Below are 25,193 nucleotides of genomic sequence, written 5' to 3'. Positions count from 1 at the left end.
ATGCTACAACAAACGCTAGCATTTAACTTTCATATCGTATCACTTTCACTGTTATGACAGAGGCTAGACCAAATGTCACTTGCTAGAACTGGTGCCCGTTTCTGTTGTATCAAAAGAGAGTTATTATAACAAAATGAAAACAGAACTTTGACCAATCTTTTATTTTTTCAAATTCATTTTGACGGTTTCTGATGATACTAGTTTATTTCACAGGAAACACACAATGCAACATAAATCTGTTCAGTATTAAGTCAGTATACAGACTTCCTGTCATAATCATCCACTTTTCACCACACCTTGACATGTCACATCCAATCCATTTTGCAGCACAGAAGCTTGTAGCCTGTTGAATCATTTTAAGTCCTTGTACATTGAAAAGTAATTTACACCTGTGACTTTAACGTCCAAGTAAACTGAAATCGTAATCTACCTGTAATTTACACCTGACTGTGATTCATGCTGACTGTAATCTGTGATATTCTAACAAATCTTCGTTTTCGTCTACAAAGTTCTTGGACTCCAGCTTCAGCTCCTTCAGTCTCTGTTCCATTTCCTCACTGGATTTGCTTTTCTTTTCATTACTGTCTCTCTGTGTTTTGCCTGATGCACACTTGTCAGCACCCCTTGCACCTGGTGAAGGAGGTGCGACATGCAGAAATTCATTTTTCACCAAATCACATCCATCCTGTAAGAGCTGAATAGCAATTCTCGCAATATTCCTGGAGTCATGAAGACCACAATGTTGTATTCCCTCGAATTTAAGTCCAAGATTTGTCAGCATTTCTTCTAGGTTCATTCGCTTACAGGAATAGTAACTAGAATATGCTTTACGTATGTTAATCCATTTTTTCGCCCAATAAGGAAACGGAATTTTGCTCAAGTTGCATTGAATTTGAAGAAAACGACTCATATCCCAGGGTCTGAAAAATGATGAAAATTTGATACATTCTGTGCATAGCGAAAAACAGCCAACTTGATATTTGACTTAATCCAATAATTATTGTAACAGGAAAGTAGTTTCTGCTGAGGATCGAACCTGGGATCTCTGATATGACAGTGCAGAGCTCTACTGATTGAACTAAAAAGTTAACCCACTCGCCAGAGCTAGTAGGAAAGCCATGTATCTAACACTAGCACACTACCCCACACCAGAGAGAAAGGCACCCCACTCTCCTGGAATACCACCACCTGTAGGGTGAAGTTTATCTAACACTAACATACTACCCCACTCCAGTGAGAAAGGCACCCCACTCTCCTGGAATACCACCACCTGTAGGGTGAAGTTTATCTATTAACACTACCACACTACCCCACTCCAGAGAGAAAGGCACACCATTCTCCCGGAATACCACCAGTAGGGTGAAGTTTATCTAACACTAGCACACTACCCCCACTCCAGAGAGAAAGGCTTCCCACTCTTCTGGAATACTACCACCTGTAGGGTGAAGTTTATCTAACACTATCACAATACCCCACTCCAGAGAGAAAGGCACCCCACTCTCCTGGAATACCACCACCTGTAGGGTAAAGTTTATCTAACACTATCACAATACCCCTCCTCCAGAAAGAAAGGCACACCATTCTCCCAGAATGCCACCACCAGTAGGGTGAAGTTGTTGGGCAATCACTCTCACCCACCAGAGTACATACACTGTAACAGGAAAGTATATGTTCCTTCTATCAAATATCAAACCCAGGCCCTCTGGCAACACAATGCAGTGTTCTGTCTATCAAGCTAAACAATTAACCAACTAGTTGTGGTCTGTATTAAACACTACTGTACCACATAATTAGAATTAGATTTGGATTTACTTGCATACTTGCAAATTAATTGATCAAAGGATCTAATCTTAATTAGATTGTATTTCACTGGTTACTGAAGATATTTGACTTGATTTATCACTAGATACTAACTTCATTGAATGATTAAATATTGTTTAATGTACCTCTCAAGAATCTTTCACTCATATGAAGACGTCACCACTGCCGGTGAAGGGCTGCAAAATTTAGGCCTTTGCTCAGCGCTTAAAGCCTTTGAGCAGGGAGGGATCTTTATCATGCCACACCTGCTGTGACATGGGACCTCGGTTTTTGCGGTCTCATCCGAAGGACCGCCCCATTTAGTCGCCTCTTAAGACAAGCAAGGGGTACTGAGGACCTATTCTAAACCAGATCCCCACATACTAACTTGACTATATTAAGCAATATCAGATGAATAAACAGTGCTCCTGCAGTTCTTGTGGTGATATAATATGAAATAATCCAAAAATTAATAGCAAGATGGTAATGGCCACAACACTCACCTGGGTTCTCACAGATGAATTAAGACTAGGACATTGAGAGAGTGAATCTTTAAGTCATAGATTGTTGAATCGGTTAGGACATTGAGAGAGAGAATTTTTAAGTCATAGATTGTTGAATTGGTAAGAACATTATGAGAGTGAATCTTTAAGTCATAGATTGTTGAATTGGTAAGAACATTGAGAGAGAATTTTTGCGTCATAGATTGTTGTATCGGTTAGGACATTGAGAGAGTGAATCTTGAAGTCTTAGATTGTTGTATTGGTAAGAACATTGAGAGAGTGAATTTTTAAGTCATAGATTGTTGAATTGGTAAGAACATTGAGAGAGAGAATTTTTGCGTCATAGATTGTTGTATCGGTTAGGACATTGAGAGAGTGAATCTTTCAGTCATAGATTGTTGAATTCGTTAGGACATTGAGAGAGTGAATCTTTAAGTCATAAATTGTTGAATTGGTAAGAAAATCGTGAGATTGAATCTTCAAGTCATAGATTGTTAAATTGGTAAGAACATTATGAGATTGAATCTTTAAGTTATATATTGTAGAATTGGTCAGAACATTGAGAGAGTGAATCTTAAGTCATTGACTGTATAACTGGTTAGACTCCATGGTTATGGAAGAAAGAAAATGAACATACACTACAAGAGGACACTCTCCACATTAATCTAGATATTTGTAGTTCTTGAAAAATAGGGTGCGTATAAGTAAAACTTTTAACTCATGCCCTGGGGACATGCAGTGAACCATCTTCATACCTGTTTGCCCATTTTGATGATTTGATGAAATTCCAAATTTTCTGGATTTTCAAATTGAAAGAATTTTAAAAAGATTATTTATTTTAAACCTCTAAGCATATTAATTGATACAGTTTACTCTTGTGGTTGTCAAGAATCTTTTTTCAATTTTTCTCTATAATTTATCTAAAACTTTAAACCCTATTGCAACCATTGCTGGCCTGGGAGGTGTGACACACTTACCATTTATCGACCCTTAGGAAGGAACTTGGCCCTTTATTTGAAAAAATAAAAGACTTGTATCCCATTTACATCAGACTATTTTTTGCCAAGTTTGGTTGAAATTGATTCGGTGCTTATGGAGAGGAAGCCAAAAATATAAATAGATAACAATGACAACAACAAACAGCAGAAGATATCAGAAAGGCTCACTTGCAGACTGTGGCCCAAATGAACTAATACAATGGGTGATTCTTATTTCTAAGCCCCCTCATTGTAACTATGGTGACTTACCCATCAGTAACAATAGCAAAAGTATGATCTATTCCTAGATAGTGACCATTCATCCACGACTGCATTCGATCAAGGACGGCTGGGAATTCGTCTGCTTTATCTACTACCTCCTGGAAGAGATTAGAATGTCCTATGATCTGTTACAATTTTTTTTTGATTTACTGATGAAATTTAAAAAAAAACATGGCCCATGGGCCACAACACTTACCTTGCCCACACAGGGATGAACCTCATAAGCTTTAAACACTAATAGTGGCCCCACACTAACACCATTCCTCCAAAAGGCGGAAATTTTACATTTCATTTTGACAATATGTAATCATTTTGTAAGAACCTAATAGATTCCAATAGGTACCCTGTAAAAATCCCTGGAATAATCTGATTTCTTACTGTTGGCCAACTCAAGACAAAAAGTCTTCAAATTCAAACAAATTTCAATACGCTGATTTGTCAAACTACTCCCTTGTGTGATTTCAGAAAATTTTCTTTAGTTCGTAAAACCTTGAAAACCTTGTGCGATCCCACCCTAACCTCAGATATTATGATCTGAACAATCTTAAGTTACTACGGGTCTGAAGAAAAGTTTCCAAACACAGCATCATATTTTCACTATTTCTTTATCACCCCCCCCCCCCCTTAGATGTCCCATCATTTGCATAAAAGTTAATCCAATTTTCTCAAGGATGCTTCCCGCCAAGTTGATTGAATTTACCCTGTGGTCTTGGAAAGTAGTACATGTATCTAAGCTATGAACTGGAAATAAAAACGCTAACAGACAGAGAGATGGACAGACAGATAGAGACATACATGTATCATAATACTTCCTGTCTTAGACAAGCATGTAAAAATCAAAAGTTATATTTTGATGATTTTAATTCCAAGTGGGTAGTGTCATATTTTCATGTGCATGCATAATCAGTTTGATTAATTGATTATTTAATTCTTTAACCAAAATCTTGCCAGAAATTAAGCATTACAGTGAAAAAATAAATTACTGAACTAATAATTTGAGAGATCAATGATTTCATTTTCCCCCCCAGTGTTTGCTGGTAACTAATGTAAATCATTTCAACATACCTGAGATATTCCAGTGAGAAAAGTACAGAATTCAGTCAGCCGTGGATTAACAAGAGGCTTGCAGAATTCATGAAACTCGTCAACCTAAAATAAAAATTATCATGCATCAAGAAGAAGAATTCACACTAAAACAATATGTCCCCCTTCTGGGAAGGGGAGACATAATTATGCGTAGTCCATGTTTTTACTTTTATGTGAATTTGATTGGTTTCCAACAGTGGTAGTACATTTATCACCACATTAATTAGAAAAGATTCTCTAGAATGGGTAACACATGTACCTGGAAGTTAATATTGGTAATATTGATTATAAACTATGTTTACAATGCAGATGAATATAAATACATTTATCATATTTTCATGTAAAATACAGGAATCTGATTGGTTGAGAAACATAAAGTTCTTGGAATTTGATGAGTTGAACAGTTTTTTGTGGGATGGGGTTGGGTAGGGGTAGGGGGTGAGCAAGGTGCAGAATGTTTGATGATCTCTTATTTCCCCTGTACTTACTAGAGTCCTGGTGTGACAGTCTAATAACACTGCCGGAAATTCAATGATTTCATGTGTGTAGTTCAGGTTGTTTTCTTGGCAGGTTGCTTCAAAGTCGATGATGATTAAATAATCATAGGTAGAGTCTCCGGGAGGTTTTGCTTTAGCCTTCATCAACTTCCTCTGCTTGAAATGCATCTTCAGTCTTTTCTTTAGAATGTCCTTGGTACCTCTAAATCAACACAATCAACATCTCACATATGTAACACATTAATCAAAGTTTCTTAAAAATGTACAAAGATCCCTTAAGTCATGCTAATGTAACAGGAAGGAAGAAAATGCAACGGACTCGACCAGGATTCGAACCTGGGCCCTTCGAATCTCTAGTCAGGTGCTCTACCAACTGAGCTATCTGGAAACCGACGATTGAGCCCATTTGACCACCACACTAATAAAGTTTCTGTTTTTCACACTTAAGACTAGAATTCATACGTACATATGTAGCTGAATTTCTGATAAATACCTGTGGACCCATCAAAGACATTTTTTACCTTTAAATACCAACTTTACCCAAAATATCGATTTGAAGTTTACCCTTAAATAGAATTTTCACATTAATACATATATTTCATATGTTGACTAACACAAACATTGTGAATATACCTGACATCCAGTTTCACATTAATACATATATTTCATATGTCGACTAACACAAACATTGTGAATATACCTGACATCCAGTTTCACATTAATACATATATTTCATATGTCGACTAACACAAACATTGTGAATATACCTGACATCCAGTTTCACATTAATACATATATTTCATATGTCGACTAACACAAACATTGTGAATATACCTGACATCCAGTTTCACATTAATACATATATTTCATATGTCGACTAACACAAACATTGTGAATATACCTGACATCCAGTTTCACATTAATACATATATTTCATATGTTGACTAACACAAACATTGTGAATATACCTGACATCCAGTTTCAGCTCACGCAGCTTGTCATGGAGTTCCTTCACTGTCATACGATTTATCTCCCCATTGATGGCTGACAATTTCTTATACACAGGGTCTACTTCATCTTCTTGATCTCTTTTGGCTCTAAGTTTGTGAACTTTCTGTGAGGAGGCCTAAACATCAGGAAATCTCATGTTGATCATATTTCAGGAAAATGGTGATAAACTATATTAAATTCCATGATGCAGCTTTTACATGACTGTTTTGCATGATATAGTTATATGATGGAAAACTGTCATATGAAATCAATATTATGGAGGTATTCAATTTTATGGCAAATAAATGCTTAATTGTAGTATGTTTGCAGACTAGAGCAATGCATAAATTTCTTGTTTAATCCATATACCGTTGTCACATGCATCGATGCATCCATCCTTTGACTTTGAGCATCATGTTTTGTAAGCTGTTTAACTCCTCTATATCATATTATGACATTAGGTATTATGATGGACATTATCAAAATTAGTCTTGAGTACGGTGAATCCTTGAGTACTATTCACTCAGATACAGAGTAGATAGATAGATAGTTCCGTTCCCCAGTCGGTCCGTCCCTAGACGGTCCGTCCCATGGTCGATTCGACCCATTTTGCTTAGTCGATCCGGCCCCTCCATTTTTTTTAATCAAAGATACAATAAATGATTATTACTTAAGAAAAAGGGAAGTTTTTGCATATATATTGTAGTTATAGTTCAGACTTGTAAATAACATTGTTTATACAACCCTTAACTAGGATTTATAATTGTTGTTTGAAGTGAGATGGTTATGAAAATGTGTGCTCATTAATTATTGTAAAAACATCGTTATTCAACTATGCATAGCAATCAATGTAAATGTGTGTCCCATGTCCACTGATCATTGTGAAAACACCTTAGTGAAAACAGTTTTTATAACTGCATTGTTGTGCAACCTTTGATCATTAATTACAAGCTTACAGTAACCTACATGTAACTATTAGAAGTTTTTTTGGGTTTTTTTTAAACTCCAGAAGTTCAAAGAATTGCTCATGATTTGGAAATAGAATGTGGCAGGTATAGAAATATTCCAAGAAATGACAGAGTATGTAAATTTTGTCTAAAAACAAAAGGTATTCTTTGTATTGAAAATTAAAGCCCACTTTATTGAATATTGTTATGTGTATAATGATCTTAGAAAAAGCTGTCAAATATCAAAACATCTCTTCTTTTTGGGAAATACTGAAAGCTTATTTCAATATGGAGGAACAAATACCTTAAATGCTTTGGCAAAGTATGTTTTTCTTGCTTTTAAAAGAAGAGATATTTGTTATGATAAACAGTCTCAAGAAGATTAATATACATTACGTGGAATGTCGGTCAATCCGGCCCTAGTCGATCCGGCCCCTGTCGATCCGGCCCCAAGTCATTTCGGCCACAATTACCGTAGTCAGCCCGTCCCCATATACGTTTTATAGATATTTTTGGTTTATAATTTATGTAATGGGGTGGGAAGTACATTTATGTTTTATAAATGATGAAACATTGTTTAATATGATTAATAAAAAATGTATCAATTCATCAAATTTCAGTTAGAGCAATACAAGTCAACTTAATTCAAAATAAAAGATCAAATAGAATAACATAGACAATTTTATTGACAATTAATTCATTATCAAAATTTCATTTGAGTAGCACGTTTGCTATTTATTATTTTCTCATACTTTTAATACTCAAAATTTACATGATGTAATACATTGTATTTTAAAACAAATGAAATGTGTAGGTATGAGGATTATATTAGTCATGCCGATAGGTGTTAATATTGGTGCAGACTACTGTGATAGTTGAAAGTACCGCCAGTTAATTACATCTTGTATTGCTTTAACATATAACAATTATCACTTACAAATTAAAAAAAAAGATATAAAGAAATAAAAATTCTAGAACTCTTAAGTGTCTGCATCCATTGTGTTCCAAACAGATAACGTACACGTCACGCACATGTACATGTTACAAACAAATCTTTAATCTAAATCATGGTTATAATCACTACAAACAATATAATTATATTGATGTTTGGATGAAAATTATAGCATTAACTGTAAATAAGAAGACAGTAAAAGCTTTATAAACCTTGGGGCCAGATTGACTGGGGCCGGATCAACTAGGGACGGAACGACTTGAGGACGGAACGACTAGGGGACGGATTAGTTTTGGGGCCGGAACGACCTGTTACCCATTACGTGTGATCAAGGTTAATTAGTCTGCAATCAAGCCATAAATACCATAGAGCATATTAAAGGATGACTATCTGATGACAGAAGATATCAGTGGCACACACACCATGAAGATGAAATACGCAGATGAATTAAATCAATTCAGTACTGTAAATAGCACTTGAAAAAATATTATTTTTGGGGGACCGGATCGACTAGGGGACGTATTAACTATGGGACGGATAGTCTAGGGACGGATCGGTAATGGGACGGATCGACTAAGGGACGGATTGATTATGGGACGGAACGTCTAGAAAGCATATTGAGTACTACTCACTCAGATACAGAATAGATAGATTATAGATATATATATCAAAACGACAAAAGAAATTCGTGACAAACCTCTTTTTCTTCCGTTCCGATATCACAACAATCGGGCAATTCGGGCGTTGACATGATTTACAAAAACTGCAAACTTTCCTAGAGGGTTAAGTTTCATCCATCATAATCATTCGAGATCGATTTCAGAAACAGAAAGTTCCATAAATCCTTATATCATTGTGAAAAACCTATTGTAATATCAATATTTAGCATAAAATACAATGTAAAGAGCACGTGAATTTTGCTATTCCAAATTATATAACACTACTCTAATGGAAATAAGAATAAGTTTGATAAAATAGACACAATATATCAGATAATTTTTGAAATGTTATAAGCGATGATAGGAATGCAAGAGAAACGTTTTACGGAAAATTGAAATTAGATTTTACTATCTAAATAGAAATCGTCATAATTTGCAAAAAACATCAAACTCCATCAAAGTATATTTTCATTATAACATGTTCCTTTTAGAAAATATTTTACTTCGATATGGATAGTTAAAAGATTAAATACCCTGTTTTCCCTCAAATATATCCGGATTTTTCTTTTTAGTCATCATACAACTGTTACTGGCGAAAATGGGTTTGGAAAGTACTATAGTTTGGTAAGTTTCATTGGTTTTTAGTATGTAATACAGTCTAATTTTTGGATTTTATGTATTTTTATAATAAAGGTAGCGCAATTGATATCATAAATATAAAGGAAAAAATATTAAAACAGTTCTAGTCGATTATTTATTAATGTGTCCTGTTATCATCGTCATGAGTAAGCTAAATTGGAAAGAACCAAAGCACTATAATTCATATTCTAGTCATAATGAATTTCGTTAGCTATAGTGAATTTTAGTAGGTGTATTACCTCCATTTATAACGCAATTATTTGCAGTACCAGTGACGATGAAATGTAAAAGTTTGTATTTTGTTCGAATTTCCTCTGTTTAAAATTAATATATGCACGTCGTTTAGGCCTATATATAAGTATATACAATCTGTAATGCCAAGAAAGATGAATAATGTTCTGGAATCTCAGAGAACTGGGTAGAGATCTAAAGAATCGGAAAACTTATTAGCATCATAATTAGTCATCATTTAGAAAATACCATGTTTAAAACAAAATAAGATGTGATAAACACTTGAAACTGTTTGAATGTGTTCGGAATTAACTTGTAATTGAAAAAAAGTGCTTTAAACAAAACCATAACTAGTATATTTAACCTATGTAGTATGTAAACCAAAACACAACAAGAGCTTTGTTTACATTAATCAAAGGATTGTGAGCTCTGTATCTCTCTTATAACTCAACAACTGGCATTAACATTTTTGCTGACCATTAGAAATACCTTAGTTAAGCATTGTATACATTAAAAACGGAAAAAATTAATTAAAAAAGTTCCCAGCTCAAATTGTATTCATGTCCCTTTAATCATGTTGATTAAACCAGTACAAATATGTATTGATCACTAATATGTTGAATATGGATAGAAATTTTTTATTTGTATTGAAGTGTGGACAGCAGTGATTATATGAGGAATGGAGATTTTGTACCAACACGATTTCAAGCTCAACAAGATGCTGTCAATCTTGTGTGTCATTCCAAAACTCGTTCCAACCCAGAAAACAATGTGGGGCTCATTTCAATGGGAAGGTAGGTGTTTTCATTTTTTCATACAAAAACAGAGAAAGAAGAGACACTGGGATACCCCAGATTAAATTGAAATGACCAAATTATATCACATCTGCTAAGAATTGGATTTTGATAGACAGTCTTGAGGTTTAGTTAGGCATCAGTCCAACTATCATATCCAAACTGAATCTTGTCAGCATTTTTTTTTATGACTTTACCTGAGTAGCTATAGATAGACAAATGTGCAGAGAATTGGTGTGTTATTATTAGTACTGATGCCTTCTTTTTCAGCTCTGTGGATGTCTTAGTCACCTTGACCTCAGATGTGGGGCGTCTTCTTAGCAAACTACACCAAGTACAGCCCAAAGGCATTATCAACTTTAACACTGCAGTCAAAGTTGCACATGTATAAAAATCTATTGCATCACTCTGCAACCAAATTAGCTCATGTTAAAAAAAATTAATTACATAGGACCGAAGTCATCAAATTTGCTGATGATTATCACAGCAATTAAAATTTCTCATGTATAAAAATTACATGATCCAGCAGTCAAATTTACTTATGTATAAAGAGTATAATTGTATAACACGGAGGTCAGATTTCCACATGTGTATAAAAGCTAGTATGTATAACACATAAATCTAAAGTTGCTCATGTATCAAAGCTATTATATGATATATACAGTTTGGAATGAATAATTTTTTTTAAGTAGAAAAATCAGTAGCAGACTGATGAGATTATATAATACATAAGTTCCATTTATTTATAAAGTCCACAATTTTTCTCTTTGTTCTGTAGCTTGCACTAAAGCATCGACAAGGGAGGAACCACAAGATGAGAATTGTAGTGTTTGTTGGAAGTCCGATTGAGGACGATGAGAAAGAGGTAATTCTGCAAATGGAAAATAGTATCTATTTATGAAATATGAGCTTTAAGTCTTTTTATAAGATGAAATGTGAATGCCATTGTTTTGAGAACAGAGACAGAAAATGATGGGTGTGATGTGGTATAGTGATTTTATTCATTATCTGTCTATGGAGATTTAATGATTGATCAATGCAATGGTTTTATATGTTACAGTGTATATATACATGTATGTGTTAATTGTTTGAAGATGATTGTGTATGTTACAGTGTTTAAATACATATCATGAATGTATCATTGTTTGCAGATGGTCAAACTTGCTAAGAAACTGAAGAAAGAGAAGGTCAACATTGATATAATTAACTTTGGTGAAGAGGTACAGTATTAGGCCTATAATAGAATTTCATTTGTTTGCCGTTTCCGCCCGACTCAACGAATTCAGTGCGGTCCGAAATTTTTTTTTGATGATTTAAAAGTAAAAAATTTTTATCAAGAAAATTTGCGATCGCTTCCGAGTACGTTGCGGTATATTGGTGGTTTGTTTTATCGATCGGTTTTTAGTCGTACACAATCTTTAATCTTGGTCAAATATACGTTTTATCTAATGAAATATTTACGAATTTCTAACGCAAACATAAAATGTGTCATTCTCTACCCTAAGTTCCGTGCGCTCCTCACACTATACCTCTGTCAACGGCTTTTTACAGAAATCTTGTAAAAGTTTCTTTGATCCAACATTTATGTTTTGGACTAAATATTTAGTCATATTATATGTTTTTGGTGCTATCAAATTGATGCTTACTGTAAATTGTTTAAAATCGGCGTTTTCTGATCATAAATTTGGAACTACTTCGTAATATGCATATGAATGTAGGATATACACGTGGTGGAGATTTAAATGTGAACATGGAATCAAAAGTAAGAAAGGCTGTAAAAATACGATAAAACTTGTAAAATAAGAGACAAACAGCTAAATGGTAAATATGCACTTATTAAAGTGTCAGTTGGCTATAAAAAGAGACTGATGTATCACCTGTTGCCTGAACTTTTAAAGGGAAAGGAAACCGAGAATGATTGTTTATATCATGTGATGATATTGTCACGTGATTCCAAGCGTTGACAGAGGTGTACATGTATGTGAAGCTTGCGTAACGCATCCTCTGGTGAGAGAATGAAAATGTGTTTGTGAGACTGCAGCATGGTGTCCCCGACGACAGAACTTCCTTCTACTAAACGTCCATCTGTCAAAAACATAACTCTTTGTGGTAACGTTATAACAAACGGGAAGCACATAGTTAAAAACACCATTTATCAGTACTCCGAGGAGGACACATGGCAGGATGTTTTTGACGATTTACATGTAAAGGATGACGATGGAGTAGATTTCACTCTTGGAAAAGCTGACACTATTACCGTCTGTTTGACTCATAAATTAGCCTCACCCGAAATTTTCCACCCTGACATAGCAGAACCTATAAGCGTGGCTCTCAATTTTGACCCATATCTCAAGTATGTTACATTCAATGTGAAGAAATATTTATCAAATTTATAGTTATTAAATAAACATTTTTATACTTGAAAAGGATATGCACAGACACACACTTACTGGACAAAGAATCTGACAGTTTAAAACAAAGGTGCTGGATATCAAATTTAATTCCTAAAAGTTCTCAGACAATTTCCCTCTTTCCATTAGAATTTTCAAAAAGTACATGCATACTTCATGACTAGTAGGTCCTGATCTGACATTTTTAAAAGTGTCATTGTCTGAAAGGAAAAAAAAAAATATTTTCCCTACCTACCGACCCATGTGGTTTACTCATGAGTCGGAAACAGCAAACAAACAATATTTTAATTGTGGCCTTAACAAAGGAGAAATACAAAGGCCAGAGAAAAACGCAGGGTTGGCAAAAAAGTGGTCAATATGAGTATTGAGTATATGAGATAAGTTTTACATACAAATATATAGGAAAAATCTTTAAAAATCTTCTTCTCAAGAACCACTGAGCCAAAAAAGCTGAGATTTATTTGAAAGCTTCCTGATATAGTGCAGATTCTAAATTGTTAAAATCCTGGCCCCCGGGGGTCGGATGGGGCCACAATAGGGGATCAAAATTTTACATACAAATATATAGGAAAAATCTTCTTCTCAAGAACCGCTGAACCAGAAAAGCGGAGATTTATATGACAGCTTCCTGATATAAAAAAATCTTCTTCTCAAGAACCACTGAGCCAGAAAAGCGGAGATTTATATGAAAGCTTTCTGATATTGTGGAGATTAAGGTTTGTTAAAATAATGGTCCCCGGGGCGGATGGGGCCACAATAGGGGATCAAAGTTTTACATACAAATATATGTGGAAAATCTTTAAAAATCTTCTTCTCAAGAACTACTGAGCCAGAAAAGCTGATATTTATATGAAAGCTTCCTAACATAGTGCAGAGTTAAGTTTGTTAAAATCATGGCCCCCTGGGGTAAGATGGGGCCACAAGTGGGGATCAAAGTTTTACATACAAATATATGGGGGAAATCTTTAAAAATCTTTTTCTCAAGAACCACTGAGCCAAAAAAGCTGAGATTTATTTGAAAGCTTCCTGATATAGTGCAGATTCAAGTTTGTACAAATCATGGCCCCTGGGGGTAGGATGGGGCCACAAGGGGGGGGGGGGGGGGGGATCAAAGTTTTACATACAAATATATAGGAAACATCTTTAAAAATTTTCTTCTCAAGAACCATTGGGCCAAAGAAGTTCCCATTTACATGAAAGCTTTCTGACATAGTGTAGATTGAAGTTTGCAAAAACCATGGCCTCCAGGGGTAGGTGGGGCCATAATAGGGACTACGGTTTTACATGCAAATACATATGGAAAGTCTTCTGATATGGACCAAGGTGACTCGGGTGAGCGATGTGTCCCATGGGCCACTTGTTACAGAAAGCATTGACTGAAAGCTAAGCACTTAAAGGATATCACTGATTTCTGATTTGACTTTCTCAGGAAAAAATATTACTCGACAGAAAAATCCAATCAGTTGGGGTCATCTGTATAATACATGTATATGGTTGATCAGAAACCTTAACTATGACATTTTTCACGCAATAAAGATGCATATTGTAATAGATGTTATTTGGAAATCAAGAATTGAATCGAATTTTTTCTATTTTATTTGCAGCAACTGAACACCGACAAACTCACTACATTTATCAACACCATAAATGGAAAAGATGGAAACAGGTAGATACTAAATAAACCTCTCATAAAAGATGACTTTATGACCATAGATTAATTAAAAGTAAAAATCATGCTAATTCAATTCTTCTTAGCAACAAACATGCTTGTGAGTTTATTACTTAAACCTATCAAATAAGAAATGTAAATTACTTTAAAGATTACTTTTAAAGTAGCTCCACCTTTATGAGACTTATCAATATTAATGATTTAAAGTAGAAAAATTATGAATTTCTACTTTAAGATATAGTTTGATTTAATTAATAACCAAAAAAAAATATATGTTACCACATTTTAAAGTTTATAGAAATTGTATTACATAAACAGAACTATATCAATATCAGAAAATCACACATTTTCATGAAACAGCATAATAAAAATACATAGAAAATATTTAAGGTGGCTCACTACACCTTGAAAGAGTATATCAAATCAGCACAAAACGATTCAATAATGAAAGGTATGATGATTAAAGTAATAAGCACATGTGTCAACAAGACAAAAATATGCAATTTTGGATAAGAAAACATAATTTTTAAAACTTTATTTCAATTAATAAAAACAAACAATTTCACATAATATTTGAATCACCATGTCATAAAATGTATAAGTCTTGATGTAGTGAGGCACCTTGAAATGAAGAAATTTGAAATTTTAACAGTTTAAAAAAACTGTAGCTTTATCAATGTATATATAAATGTGGGTATTGGGGAGGCTCTTTGTATAATTGATATACACTAGAGAAAATACCAGCAGAAGAGTTGTTCTTGACAATATTTGAATTGATTATTTTTAGGAAATATAAATTTTCCAGTATCAAATTGTTTACCAGTTCTTTTTTTTTTTTATTGTACCCAATGAATGAAATATCCCTAAATGATATATTTCTATTTTGCACAAAGTTTAATTTAGTAGCATTTTTGCAAAAACATTTGATGTCACATGAGGGTGGAGCTACCGTAAATGCTTGAAGTCCCAGGTTACAAGATGGATACAGAATTTAATAAATTGATATTAATCATGCGCCTAATTGTGATGCACTGTACTATGGATTATGTTTCTAGTGACTCAGTAGATACTCCTTAATGAGCTGTTAGTGTAACTCTACATGTCAGAATGAAATTGTTTTGATTTTAGATTAACTTTTGGAGGAATAAAAAGTTATTGGCTTTTGTAATTTGTTATATCTAGCACAAATTTGCTACAGCCTTATCTATACAGTGTAGGGATTTAGAGTATACTGTTTTTTGTATTGTCAGCGATTCTGAGTTTATAAGTATCCATATTACAGCTGCCACTTAGTGACCGTACCCCCTGGTCCGATGCTTTCAGAGGCACTAATGAACTCCCCAGTCCTGGTTGGAGAGGACGGGTCAGGAGCTGGGCTCTCGGCAGTTGGATTTGAATTTGGAGTGGATCCAAATGAAGACCCAGAGTTAGCATTGGTAAGGTTTCCAGAGTTATCACTTTGCAGTTTAATATGAGGGTTTTTTATCTGAGGTAAGTTTATATGTAGAAGGGTTGTTTATCTGAGATAAGTTTACATGTAGGGTTGTTTATCTGAGATAAGTTTACATGTAGGGTTGATTATCTGAGATAAGTTTTATATGTAAGGTTGTGCATCTGAGATAAGTTTCATATGTAGGGTTATTCATCTGAGAAGTTCCTTATGTAGGGTTATTCATCTGAGATATGTTATATAAAGGGTCGTTCATCTGAGATAACTTTATATGTAGGGTTGTTCATTTGAGATAAGTTATATATGGAGTGTTATTTATCTGAGATTAATAGAATCCTTCATTAGTACGAGTGTGGGATAGGGAAATTCCACCGAGGGGACAAGATTCGCAGTCTAGGACGAGGCTTTGCCGAGTCCTAGACAGCGAATCTTGTTCCAGAGGTGGAATTTCCCTATCCCACACGAGTTAATAATGAAGGATTATTTTTCTCACATTTTACCTACAGTTTAGTGCATAAATTTAGGAGCTTTGAGAAAATTCTAAATTATCAAAAACCTCATTTGAACCTCGATGCAAAAACTAATTAGATAGGCAGAAAGAGCGTATCCGAAAATGGTTTACACTGTAAGTGTAAACTAAAAAACCCAAGGTTGTCCAACAGAAAGCTATATACATTAAAATTTAAAGATAACAATGCAAAATATTTTTGCTTCACCGTGTAACGTAAATCTTCACCGTGTAACGTAAATCATAGAAAATATATGACGTCACAATCAAATGACGTCGCAGCAGTGTGAGACAGAAAAATCTCACATGGCTGTCTCACATGGGTAAAGTCGATCTCACACTGGTGATAATGTGAGAAAAGTTTATATGAAGGGTTGTTCATCTGTGATAAGTTTATATGTAAGGTTGTTTATCTGAAATAAGTTTTATATGTAGGGTTGTTCAGCTGAGATAGTTTATATATAGGGTTGTTCAGCTGATATAGACAGAATTAGGATTCTTCAGATGATGATTGTTGTAGGCATTATATTTATCTATTTTTGATAGACAGAATTAGAAATCTTAGATGACGACTGTTGAACAATGTAGGCATTGCGTGTATATATCTTTGACAGACAGAATTAGGAACCTCTAAATAATGACTGTTGAACATTGTAGGCATTGCGTGTATATATCTTTGACGGATAGAATTAGGAACGTCTAAATAATGACTGTTGAACATTGTAGGCATTGCGTGTATCTATATTTGACAGACAGAATTAGGAACCTCTAAATAATGACTGTTGAACATTGTAGGCATTGCGTGTATCTATATTTGACAGACAGAATTAGGAACCTCTAAATAATGACTGTTGAACATTGTAGGCATTGTATGTGTCTATATTTGACAGAGAGAATTAGGAACCTCTAAATAATGACTGTTGAACATTGTAGGCATTGTATGTGTCTATATTTGACAGAGAGAATTAGGAACCTCTAAATAATGACTGTTGAACATTGTAGGCATTGCGTGTATCCATGGAAGAACAAAGAGCCAGACAGGAGGATGAAGCAAAGAAGGCCAATCCAGTTCCCACCACTGAAGCAGGGGCTCAGCCAGCAGAAGGCGGAGGTAAACACCCCCAGGTCATACATGTACACCCCTTTCATTACTATAATAATAATATATAATAATTACTGTACTGTAGCTGGGTCACTTGATTCTTAGTGCATCGCTGGGTATACCTGGCTTAATTCGATTCGACCGGATTTTATCAAAATTAAATATGCTAAGTGTGTGCTTAACATACAGAACATACCATGCCTGAGGACAGGAAGTCATGTCCCGAGCAATGAAACCATAATCAACTGTACATAGACATATATGTCAGGACAGGAAGTCATGTCCCAAACAATGAAACCATAATCAACTGTACATAGACATATATGTCAGGACAGGAAGTCATGTCCCAAGCAATGAAACCATAATCAACTGTACATAGACATATATGTCAGGACAGGAAGTCATGTCCCAAGCAATGAAACCATAATCAACTGTACATATACATATATGTCGTTGAAAAAAGTACATGTTATGCTACATACCAGTTTAATACAGTATGGCATGATTTAAAAAATCCCCGAAAAACAATATTTTTTTATTGATAGATACCTGACCTCCTCTGGTCCTGACATACATGTACACACTGAAGATCTTGTTTCTCTGTTAATGTAAAAATAGAGCAGATCTTTCACCAGGAAATGGAAATTGTTAATAGTATATGTGAAATATCTCTTCTTAAGGAAACACTGAGGAAACTATGTTGGAGCAGGCATTGGCGATGTCGATGCAACCGGAGGCAGTTGAGCAGCCCACACCTAGTGTACCAGACTTCGGTTCAATGTCAGAAGAGGAACAGATAGCATACGCCATGCAGATGTCTCTGGCCAATTCTGGTATGTGACAATTATCATGTCTCATAAAATATGCACACGTATCATCTTGTGTATTATCACTTGTAGGAAATTACTAATTTTATCTGATGTCAAATCATGTGAATACACATGTATGTATAAAGCTGATGTTGAATCATGTGGATACACATGTACAGTGTATGTTTAAAGCTGATGTTGAATCATGTGAATACACATGTATCTATAAAGCTAATGTTGAATCATGTGAATACACATGTATGTGCATGTATAAAGCTTTATCTAACAGGTCTGATATTTCTAATATTCTGGACATATACTGCTATTAAAAAATGGAATCCAATTGTGATTTAAAATAAACACTTGGGGAAAATTGATATAAAAATTAATTATTTAAATCTTGTGTTAATTTAGCTGTCCCAACAACTGAAAACACCCCAGCACCAATGGATGTTGATGAAGAAAAGTCGTCTGATGACAAAAAGACGGTGAGTATCTATGTCTCTGTTGACTTAGATCATACAATGAATCTTGTACAATCAAAAACGGTCTAATTAAAGAAATATGGTAGTTTCCCCATCTGCTACAAGTACATGTAAGAGCCTCAGTTAAAATCTATACCTTGGGACATGGTATTAAAATAAGATAAAATACTGTATGATAGAAATAAAATCGAAAGCATATTGTATGTAAATACAATAACATCAAATAAATGAATCACTGTGGAACCTGTAGATGGCTGGAGTAGGTTTCCCAGGACAGCTCAACATTATCCAGTAGGTAATTACATGTAAGATTATTTTTTTCCTGAAATGAAATACATGCCTATAATCTATATAAACTTGATTTACATTTGAAGAATATACTAGTGGAACCCTGCACTTGTTCAGGAACTTTGAGATAACCGATATTATGATAATTATATAAAATGTAGATCAGATTCACATGCAGTGCATCAGGTGTAAACACATGTTAGTTATTGGAGTTTCCTATATGTACCCGTGGTCAATTTCATGCTTACATGGATCACCAGTTAGAAATCACACTCTGTACCTTCTCATATTCAACTCCAGGATTTTCAGATATTAACAAAGAAATTGAGTTTGATTTTAACTCCAAATTCTCAGATAATATTCCAAGATACAAATTATAATGCGAGTCTTCAAGTGACCTAATCTGGTGATATCTTAGTTCCTCAGCCTTTAAGGAGTATCCAGAAATTTTTCAAAGGGAGGGGGATGCATCTTTGGTATACTTTTCCATCTCTAAAGAGGTGACTACATCCCCCATCAGAGAACAATGCGAGACTTTTTTAGGAAAAGGGAATGCAACCGTACAAGCTGTTTCCTTTCAGAATGGCCACTGCACTGTATGATTTTATGGTACAATTATTTAGAAAGAAGTTTTCATAAGAAGAGAAAGGACTTGTTCTTATTTTTTTAAGAGACCAGATTACCAGTTCATGGGAAATGAAGTTAGAAACTGATTCTTCTACTGTGTGAAAATTTGAAAAACCTGCAGTTTTGTTGTTTTTTTTGTATGTTCCAAACTGTATCAGGGTAATACCTGGACAAATTAGTCAATGTTGTTTAATTAACATTGCAGTGGAAATTTTATAAATTGTATAAGGTTTTGAATAGACATTGGTCCAACATTTTTTAACAAGAGTACCGCAAACGGTACATAATACGTCTGTGAAATGCTTACATAGGATGTTTTTCTTGTGCTATAATTTGTATAACTTTGCTTCAGGTAGTATCAGCCATCATGAGGCTGTGACAAACTTTCATATGAACAAAGGGTCTTAGCTTAAAAATCGAGATTTCCTCAAAATGGACCAAGTTCAACAACCTGTAATTTTCTCAAAAATTGTAGAAAATCAAAATCCATCCCACATGCACATCTTCAGTACCTATACAAACACTCCACAAAATAAGAAGGTCTTCACTTGAAAACTGTGGGAGGAGTAGGGCGGACAAATTATGTACCCTCCATATAATAATTATTTCCAAATAAAAGGGCAAAACTCCTGGAAAAAAGGTCGAAATGGATCAAAATTGCAGTATGATCTAGAGTGACCCAAAAAGAAGCTACACAGCAAGTTTCAGCATGATATGTGAAAGGGAAATGAAATTATAAAGAGAAAACCCTGAACGGATGGACGGACGTACGTACAGACATCTCTGTACCATAATACGTCCTGTCTAAAGATGGGCGTATAAAAAAACTCATAAAAAATCAGTATATGCACCCAGGGGTGCATGAGCCGAGTTGCATGGGATACATTGTAAAGCCAGGAATGACATGGTATATTTATAATTGTGAAGAACTAATTTCAGTTTTAAACTTTTCGAGTTACTGTCTGAAGTTTTCAATCTATATTCGGTCACTGTGACCTTGACCTTTGTTCTCCAAAGTCAATAGGGGTCTTCCTTACCTGGTACATAACAATATCTTCAAGTATCATTTGATTCGGATTTAAACTTTCTGAGTTATCATCCGGAAACCAAATATTTCTGAAATTTTCATTTTATATTCGGTCACTGTGACCTTGACCTTTGACCTTTTTTCTCCAAAATCAATAGGGGTCTTCCTTACCTGGTACCCAACAATATAACAAAGTTTCATTTGATTTGGATTTAAACTTTCGGAGTTATCATCCGGAAACCAAATTTTTCTGAAATTTTCATTCTATTTTCGGTCACTGTGACCTTGACCTTTGATCATTTTTCTCCAAAATCAATAGGGGTCTTCCTTACCTGGTACCCAACAATATATCAAAGTTTCATTTGATTAGATTGTAAACTTTTCGAGTTATCATCCGGAAACCAATTGTTGACGCCCAACCGCCCGCCCGCCCGCATCACCAAACCAATAGCCGAGTTCAACTTCGTTGCAACTCGGCTAAAAAGCCTTATATCTCTCATATCCTTTGATGATAGACCAAAAATATTTAGAATAGTAGATACTGCAAATAAAGCTCTCTTGGGGAAAAAAAATTTCAGAAAGAATTGAAAATTTAATATTAAATCTCTTCTGTCAGTGAAAGGGATGGTTGATTTAGTTACATGCAGAGTTCTATAGTACCGTACCTGATCATTTAGTTCTTCCCATTATGCTTTGGGTACAAAAAGAAATGATTAGGAACATCGTTACATGTACACATATACTAAATACATGTATGCCTCTCAGTTTTAAATATTTACATTTCCAATGTTTTTGCCTTTGATATCTTTACCAATTATAATAGTGGTGCCACCATTTTCTTATGAATGTACTGCAGTTGTGAACAATGTGCACATGAATGAAAGTAGAAAGTAATTTTGTTTTTCTGAATACACGAGGGGATGAATTGCAACACTTTATGCTGGCTTACTTTTCATGAAGCATGCTGGCATGAAGGATCACATGTAGTGTTTTTTTTAAAAAGAAATCTATTTCTTAAATATTTTCACTGGATTTCTTGATATAAACATTGCTCAGTCATGGCCCAATGATTTTTTTTTTTCAGTTCTCATGCATGTATTTTTCTTTTTACAGGCTGATGAAGATTACTCGGATGTGATGAATGACCCAGCCTTCCTTCAACAGGTGTTAGAAAATCTCCCAGGTGTCGACCCCCAAGACGAGGCTATACAGAATGCCGTTAGTTCTATGACTAAAGATGGAAGTAAAAAAGACGATCAGAATAAGAAGTAGATCTAATTGTATACCAGTTTTACGTACATTCATCACATTCATATGATATTTATGTTTTTATGAGGTTGAATAGTGAAGCAATTATTCCTAAATTAAACAGGAGCCATTGATGTTCATTATGTGTAAATGTGAGGAAATTAAGAAAACATGCCTGTATTGAAACCAGCACTGTGTGGCTGTCTGTGTCAAAAGTTCCAAATAAAGACAATGTATATAAATAATCTGAAGAGTTATTTTATTTCATCAATAAGGTAATAGATACTAGTTGGATCTCTTTCTCTCTCTCTCTCTTTAAATAAACAATTCATAATCACACACTTTGCACTATATAATTATTTAGTTCACATAAATATACATTTTTACTTGTGAGATTCATACATATTTTCAGCCGACAGGTTCTGGTCCATTCTGTTATCTGTGGGGATTGAGGTAGTTTGAAAACCCAGAGCTTACACAAATAGTTCAGTATGACAACACAGTCTTGTCATAAGTGAAGAATTTTCCTGAGTCCCCTAAAGTTAGTGAATCAATGACATTTAACATACAGTCCACGGAGTATTCCGTGGTAAATAATTTTGGTACATTTTTGTGATAAGGTCTGGACAAGTCTGTATCGACAGTGCCAGGGTGAAGTGATATACAGATGATCTTCTTCCGACCTCGAGCGAATTCTATGCTGAGATTTTTGGTGGCCATGTTTAGAGCTGCTTTAGACATTCGGTAACTGTACCAGCCTCCAAGACCTGGGAAAAACAATGTCAAAATTCAAAGACAAGTCAGAAACGGATTCTTGTTTTGAAAACTGAGTATTAATTTGTTATTGTCCTGTGGTAGTTCATGAATGTTCTGATTACTTGCTACGAAAATACAGTGTCAGTTGATTTACATTTTGGGTTACTTGATAGCAGTAAAATTGAGCTGCTTGATAGCTGTATACAAGGTTGCTTGATCATAGTAAAAGAAGGTTTCTTTGATCGTTGCTTATACATGAAGCAGTAAAAGGGGATGATTGATAGTCAGAAGTGGATGACTGATATTCAAAAAGAGATGATTGATATTCAAAAGGGGATGGGGATGATTGATATTCAAAAGGGGATGATTGATATTCAAAAAGGGATGAGTTTAGAGTTTCTCACCATTGTCTGTGATGGATCCGACTTTCGCTGAAATGTTGGCGAGGACTCCACAGTGGACAGACTTGGGATCAGTGGACCGGATACCAAACTGTCCGTTTCCATTCAGTAATAGTGGGGTGAACATCTTGGCCATCAGTAAAGGACCCACTGTGTTTGTGTGTATTGTATGTAGCAAATCCTGTGAAGATATCATGTAGCAATATATTAGATATATATATGCCTGTGAAGATATCTAGCATACTTGATTCTAACGGTCCGGCGCACCCAGGTTAATCGGTGATGACCGGCAACACACTTGATTGTGAGCCGGAATTGCACACTCATCCCACCGGGTACGTCGATTGAGCCAGAAATTTTTGATAGGCGAAGGCTGTTTCAAGCTGGCGTCCTTGGAGACAGTAGTATCGAAAGTTGCTTATTCTAAGACAAAATATTTTTAATTTTTACACTGGTGAAATAAACATGATTTGTAAATATATTGGTATTTCTATGCCGAATAATGTTTATACAATAGAAGGTCAAGATTTTCATTTTTGTACTGTAGCTGGGTCACTTGACTCTTGGCGTGTCGCCTGGTATACCCAGGGGCGGATCCAGGAATTGCGGTTAAGGGGGTGCAACTTTATGAGGCTGGGGGCCGCCTTTAGGCCCCTAGTGGGAGCCCTGAAGGCGAAGCCCCCGGAAATTCCTGGATTTTACATATTTTATAGGGCTTGAAATATGTCTCCTATATAGTCATTTTTACTCTTTTCTGTCATTTTTGATAGAGGGAAATCAATGAAATTACGCAAATTTAAGGGGTTTTGGAAAAAATGAAAGTTCTCCCAATATAAGTAATTCAATAAATCAAAAGATTTTGTCATTTAATGCTTTGAGAGTGGAAGGAATTATTGCTTCTTTTATCGTTTACATTTTTCTAAACAAGACTCCACAATTCACCTTAAATTTGAAAACTTTAGGGGGGAGCCCCCCCCCCCCCCCCCCCCCCCTTAAATCCGCCACTGATACCCGACTTAGTTCGATTCGACCGGACTTTATCAGAATCAAGTATGCTATAGTATGTCGCAATACATTACAGATTATATGTAGCAAGCCCTGTGAAGATATCATGTAGCAATACATGCGAATTAAAATGCCTAAGGTTATACATCATGCACAGGACGTTGTCAGACTCGATATACAGACTTGAACCTAGCTTATACATTGTACATGGTGAACATTGGGCGTAATTGTTCGTCAATATTTATTTGTTTAGCTTTTTTTCCCCAAAACTTCCAACATTCTAATCGAGGGCACATTTGTGGAGAAGTCAAGGAATGGTCGGCACTGTTCTGAGGCACAGGCAATTGCATCGCTTGGGGGCGAATTTACTATATAAAGAGTACATGTACTCTTTATATAGTAAATTCGACCCCCAAGCGATGCAATTGCCTGTGATTTAAGACTTAGCAGGATTTGTTCAAGCATGCATAAAAAAAAAAAAAAAATTACCATCGACATTTATAAACATACCTGCCCATCTACACTTTTCAGACTTGTCTCCCCTTTTCCACTGGGGTGTAACATTCCGGCACAGTTGACCAGCAGGTCCAGTTTACCAAACTTTTCAGTTACATACTTAGATACGTCCGATATATCATTTTCTTTTGTTACATCCAGCTTGCAGACATGGAGTCTGTCCGGATTGCTGTCCCTCAGGCGACTGAGCTCGGTAGAGGAGTTGGGATCTCGACATGTTGCTACTACCGTTGCTGCCGAGTTGCGCATCAGCAAGGTTTTACAGAATTGATGTCCAATTCCGCGGCTGGCCCCCTGTACCAAGGCAATGGCACTTGTCCCGGTCATTGTACCTTCAATATACATGTATATTCATTTTGTTTATGTAACATAACCATATAATTTTGCACAAGAGGCATATGGACCACAATGCTCATCTGAATCACCTGAATGGAGTTAAAAGATTTGTACTTTTGGGATAATAAGCGTATGTATTATCCTTAGCCCCCTATTGTAAATCAGCCACGCCCCATTAGCCATGGTTGAACAAACTTC

The 25,193-nt window shown here is 35.2% G+C and overlaps 3 protein-coding genes across 3 annotated transcripts in view; 1 reads left to right on the top strand and 2 right to left on the bottom strand.

Annotated features, from left to right (window-relative positions):
- Positions 1-146: 146 nt before the first annotated feature.
- Positions 147-9,049, bottom strand: LOC125658164 (3'-5' exoribonuclease 1-like). Its single transcript, XM_048889327.2, has 6 exons — positions 8,732-9,049; positions 6,114-6,271; positions 5,137-5,347; positions 4,628-4,711; positions 3,551-3,660; positions 147-920 (listed from the first exon to the last, which is right to left on the bottom strand). Exons 1-6 carry the CDS (start codon positions 8,783-8,785, stop codon positions 455-457), a joined length of 1,083 nt encoding a protein of 360 aa, XP_048745284.1. The 5' UTR covers positions 8,786-9,049; the 3' UTR covers positions 147-454.
- On the top strand, positions 9,043-22,226 carry LOC125658163 (26S proteasome non-ATPase regulatory subunit 4-like). The gene is made up of 11 exons (XM_048889326.2): positions 9,043-9,317; positions 10,217-10,357; positions 10,628-10,742; positions 11,136-11,222; positions 11,509-11,577; positions 14,373-14,434; positions 15,720-15,873; positions 17,398-17,506; positions 18,178-18,330; positions 18,721-18,794; positions 21,847-22,226. Exons 1-11 carry the CDS (start codon positions 9,292-9,294, stop codon positions 22,003-22,005), a joined length of 1,149 nt encoding a protein of 382 aa, XP_048745283.1. The 5' UTR covers positions 9,043-9,291; the 3' UTR covers positions 22,006-22,226.
- LOC125658427 (C-factor-like) overlaps positions 22,224-25,193 on the bottom strand; it is a 3,493-nt gene continuing 523 nt past the window's right edge. Inside the window, exons 2-4 of the mRNA XM_048889695.2 lie at positions 24,654-24,991; positions 23,142-23,319; positions 22,224-22,748 (exon numbers count right to left, since the gene is read on the bottom strand). Coding sequence (XP_048745652.2) covers positions 22,468-22,748; positions 23,142-23,319; positions 24,654-24,986 — 792 coding nt within the window. The 5' untranslated portion in view covers positions 24,987-24,991 and the 3' untranslated portion in view covers positions 22,224-22,467. The remainder of the gene's footprint in view (positions 22,749-23,141; positions 23,320-24,653; positions 24,992-25,193) is intronic.

The sequence above is a fragment of the Ostrea edulis genome, chromosome 9 (assembly GCF_947568905.1).
Source record: "Ostrea edulis chromosome 9, xbOstEdul1.1, whole genome shotgun sequence".
Classification (NCBI taxonomy): Eukaryota; Metazoa; Mollusca; class Bivalvia; order Ostreida; family Ostreidae; genus Ostrea; species Ostrea edulis.
This window is presented reverse-complemented; position numbering and strand designations above follow the sequence as displayed.

What these genes read in the sequence shown, in the direction of transcription:
- LOC125658164 (XM_048889327.2), bottom strand. Translation starts at nt 8,785, where the DNA reads ATGTCAACGCCCGAATTGCCCGATTGTTGTGATATCGGAACGGAAGAA. An exon ending in ACTGTCACACCAGGACTCTA is followed by an intron (nt 4,712 to 5,136) that starts GTAAGTACAGGG and finishes TTTTTATTTTAG; the next exon opens with GTTGACGAGTTTCATGAATT. An exon ending in TTCTCACTGGAATATCTCAG is followed by an intron (nt 3,661 to 4,627) that starts GTATGTTGAAAT and finishes AATCTCTTCCAG; the next exon opens with GAGGTAGTAGATAAAGCAGA.
- LOC125658163 (XM_048889326.2), top strand. Translation starts at nt 9,292, where the DNA reads ATGGGTTTGGAAAGTACTATAGTTTG. An exon ending in AAGACCCAGAGTTAGCATTG is followed by an intron (nt 15,874 to 17,397) that starts GTAAGGTTTCCA and finishes TGAACATTGTAG; the next exon opens with GCATTGCGTGTATCCATGGA. An exon ending in CGTCTGATGACAAAAAGACG is followed by an intron (nt 18,795 to 21,846) that starts GTGAGTATCTAT and finishes TTCTTTTTACAG; the next exon opens with GCTGATGAAGATTACTCGGA.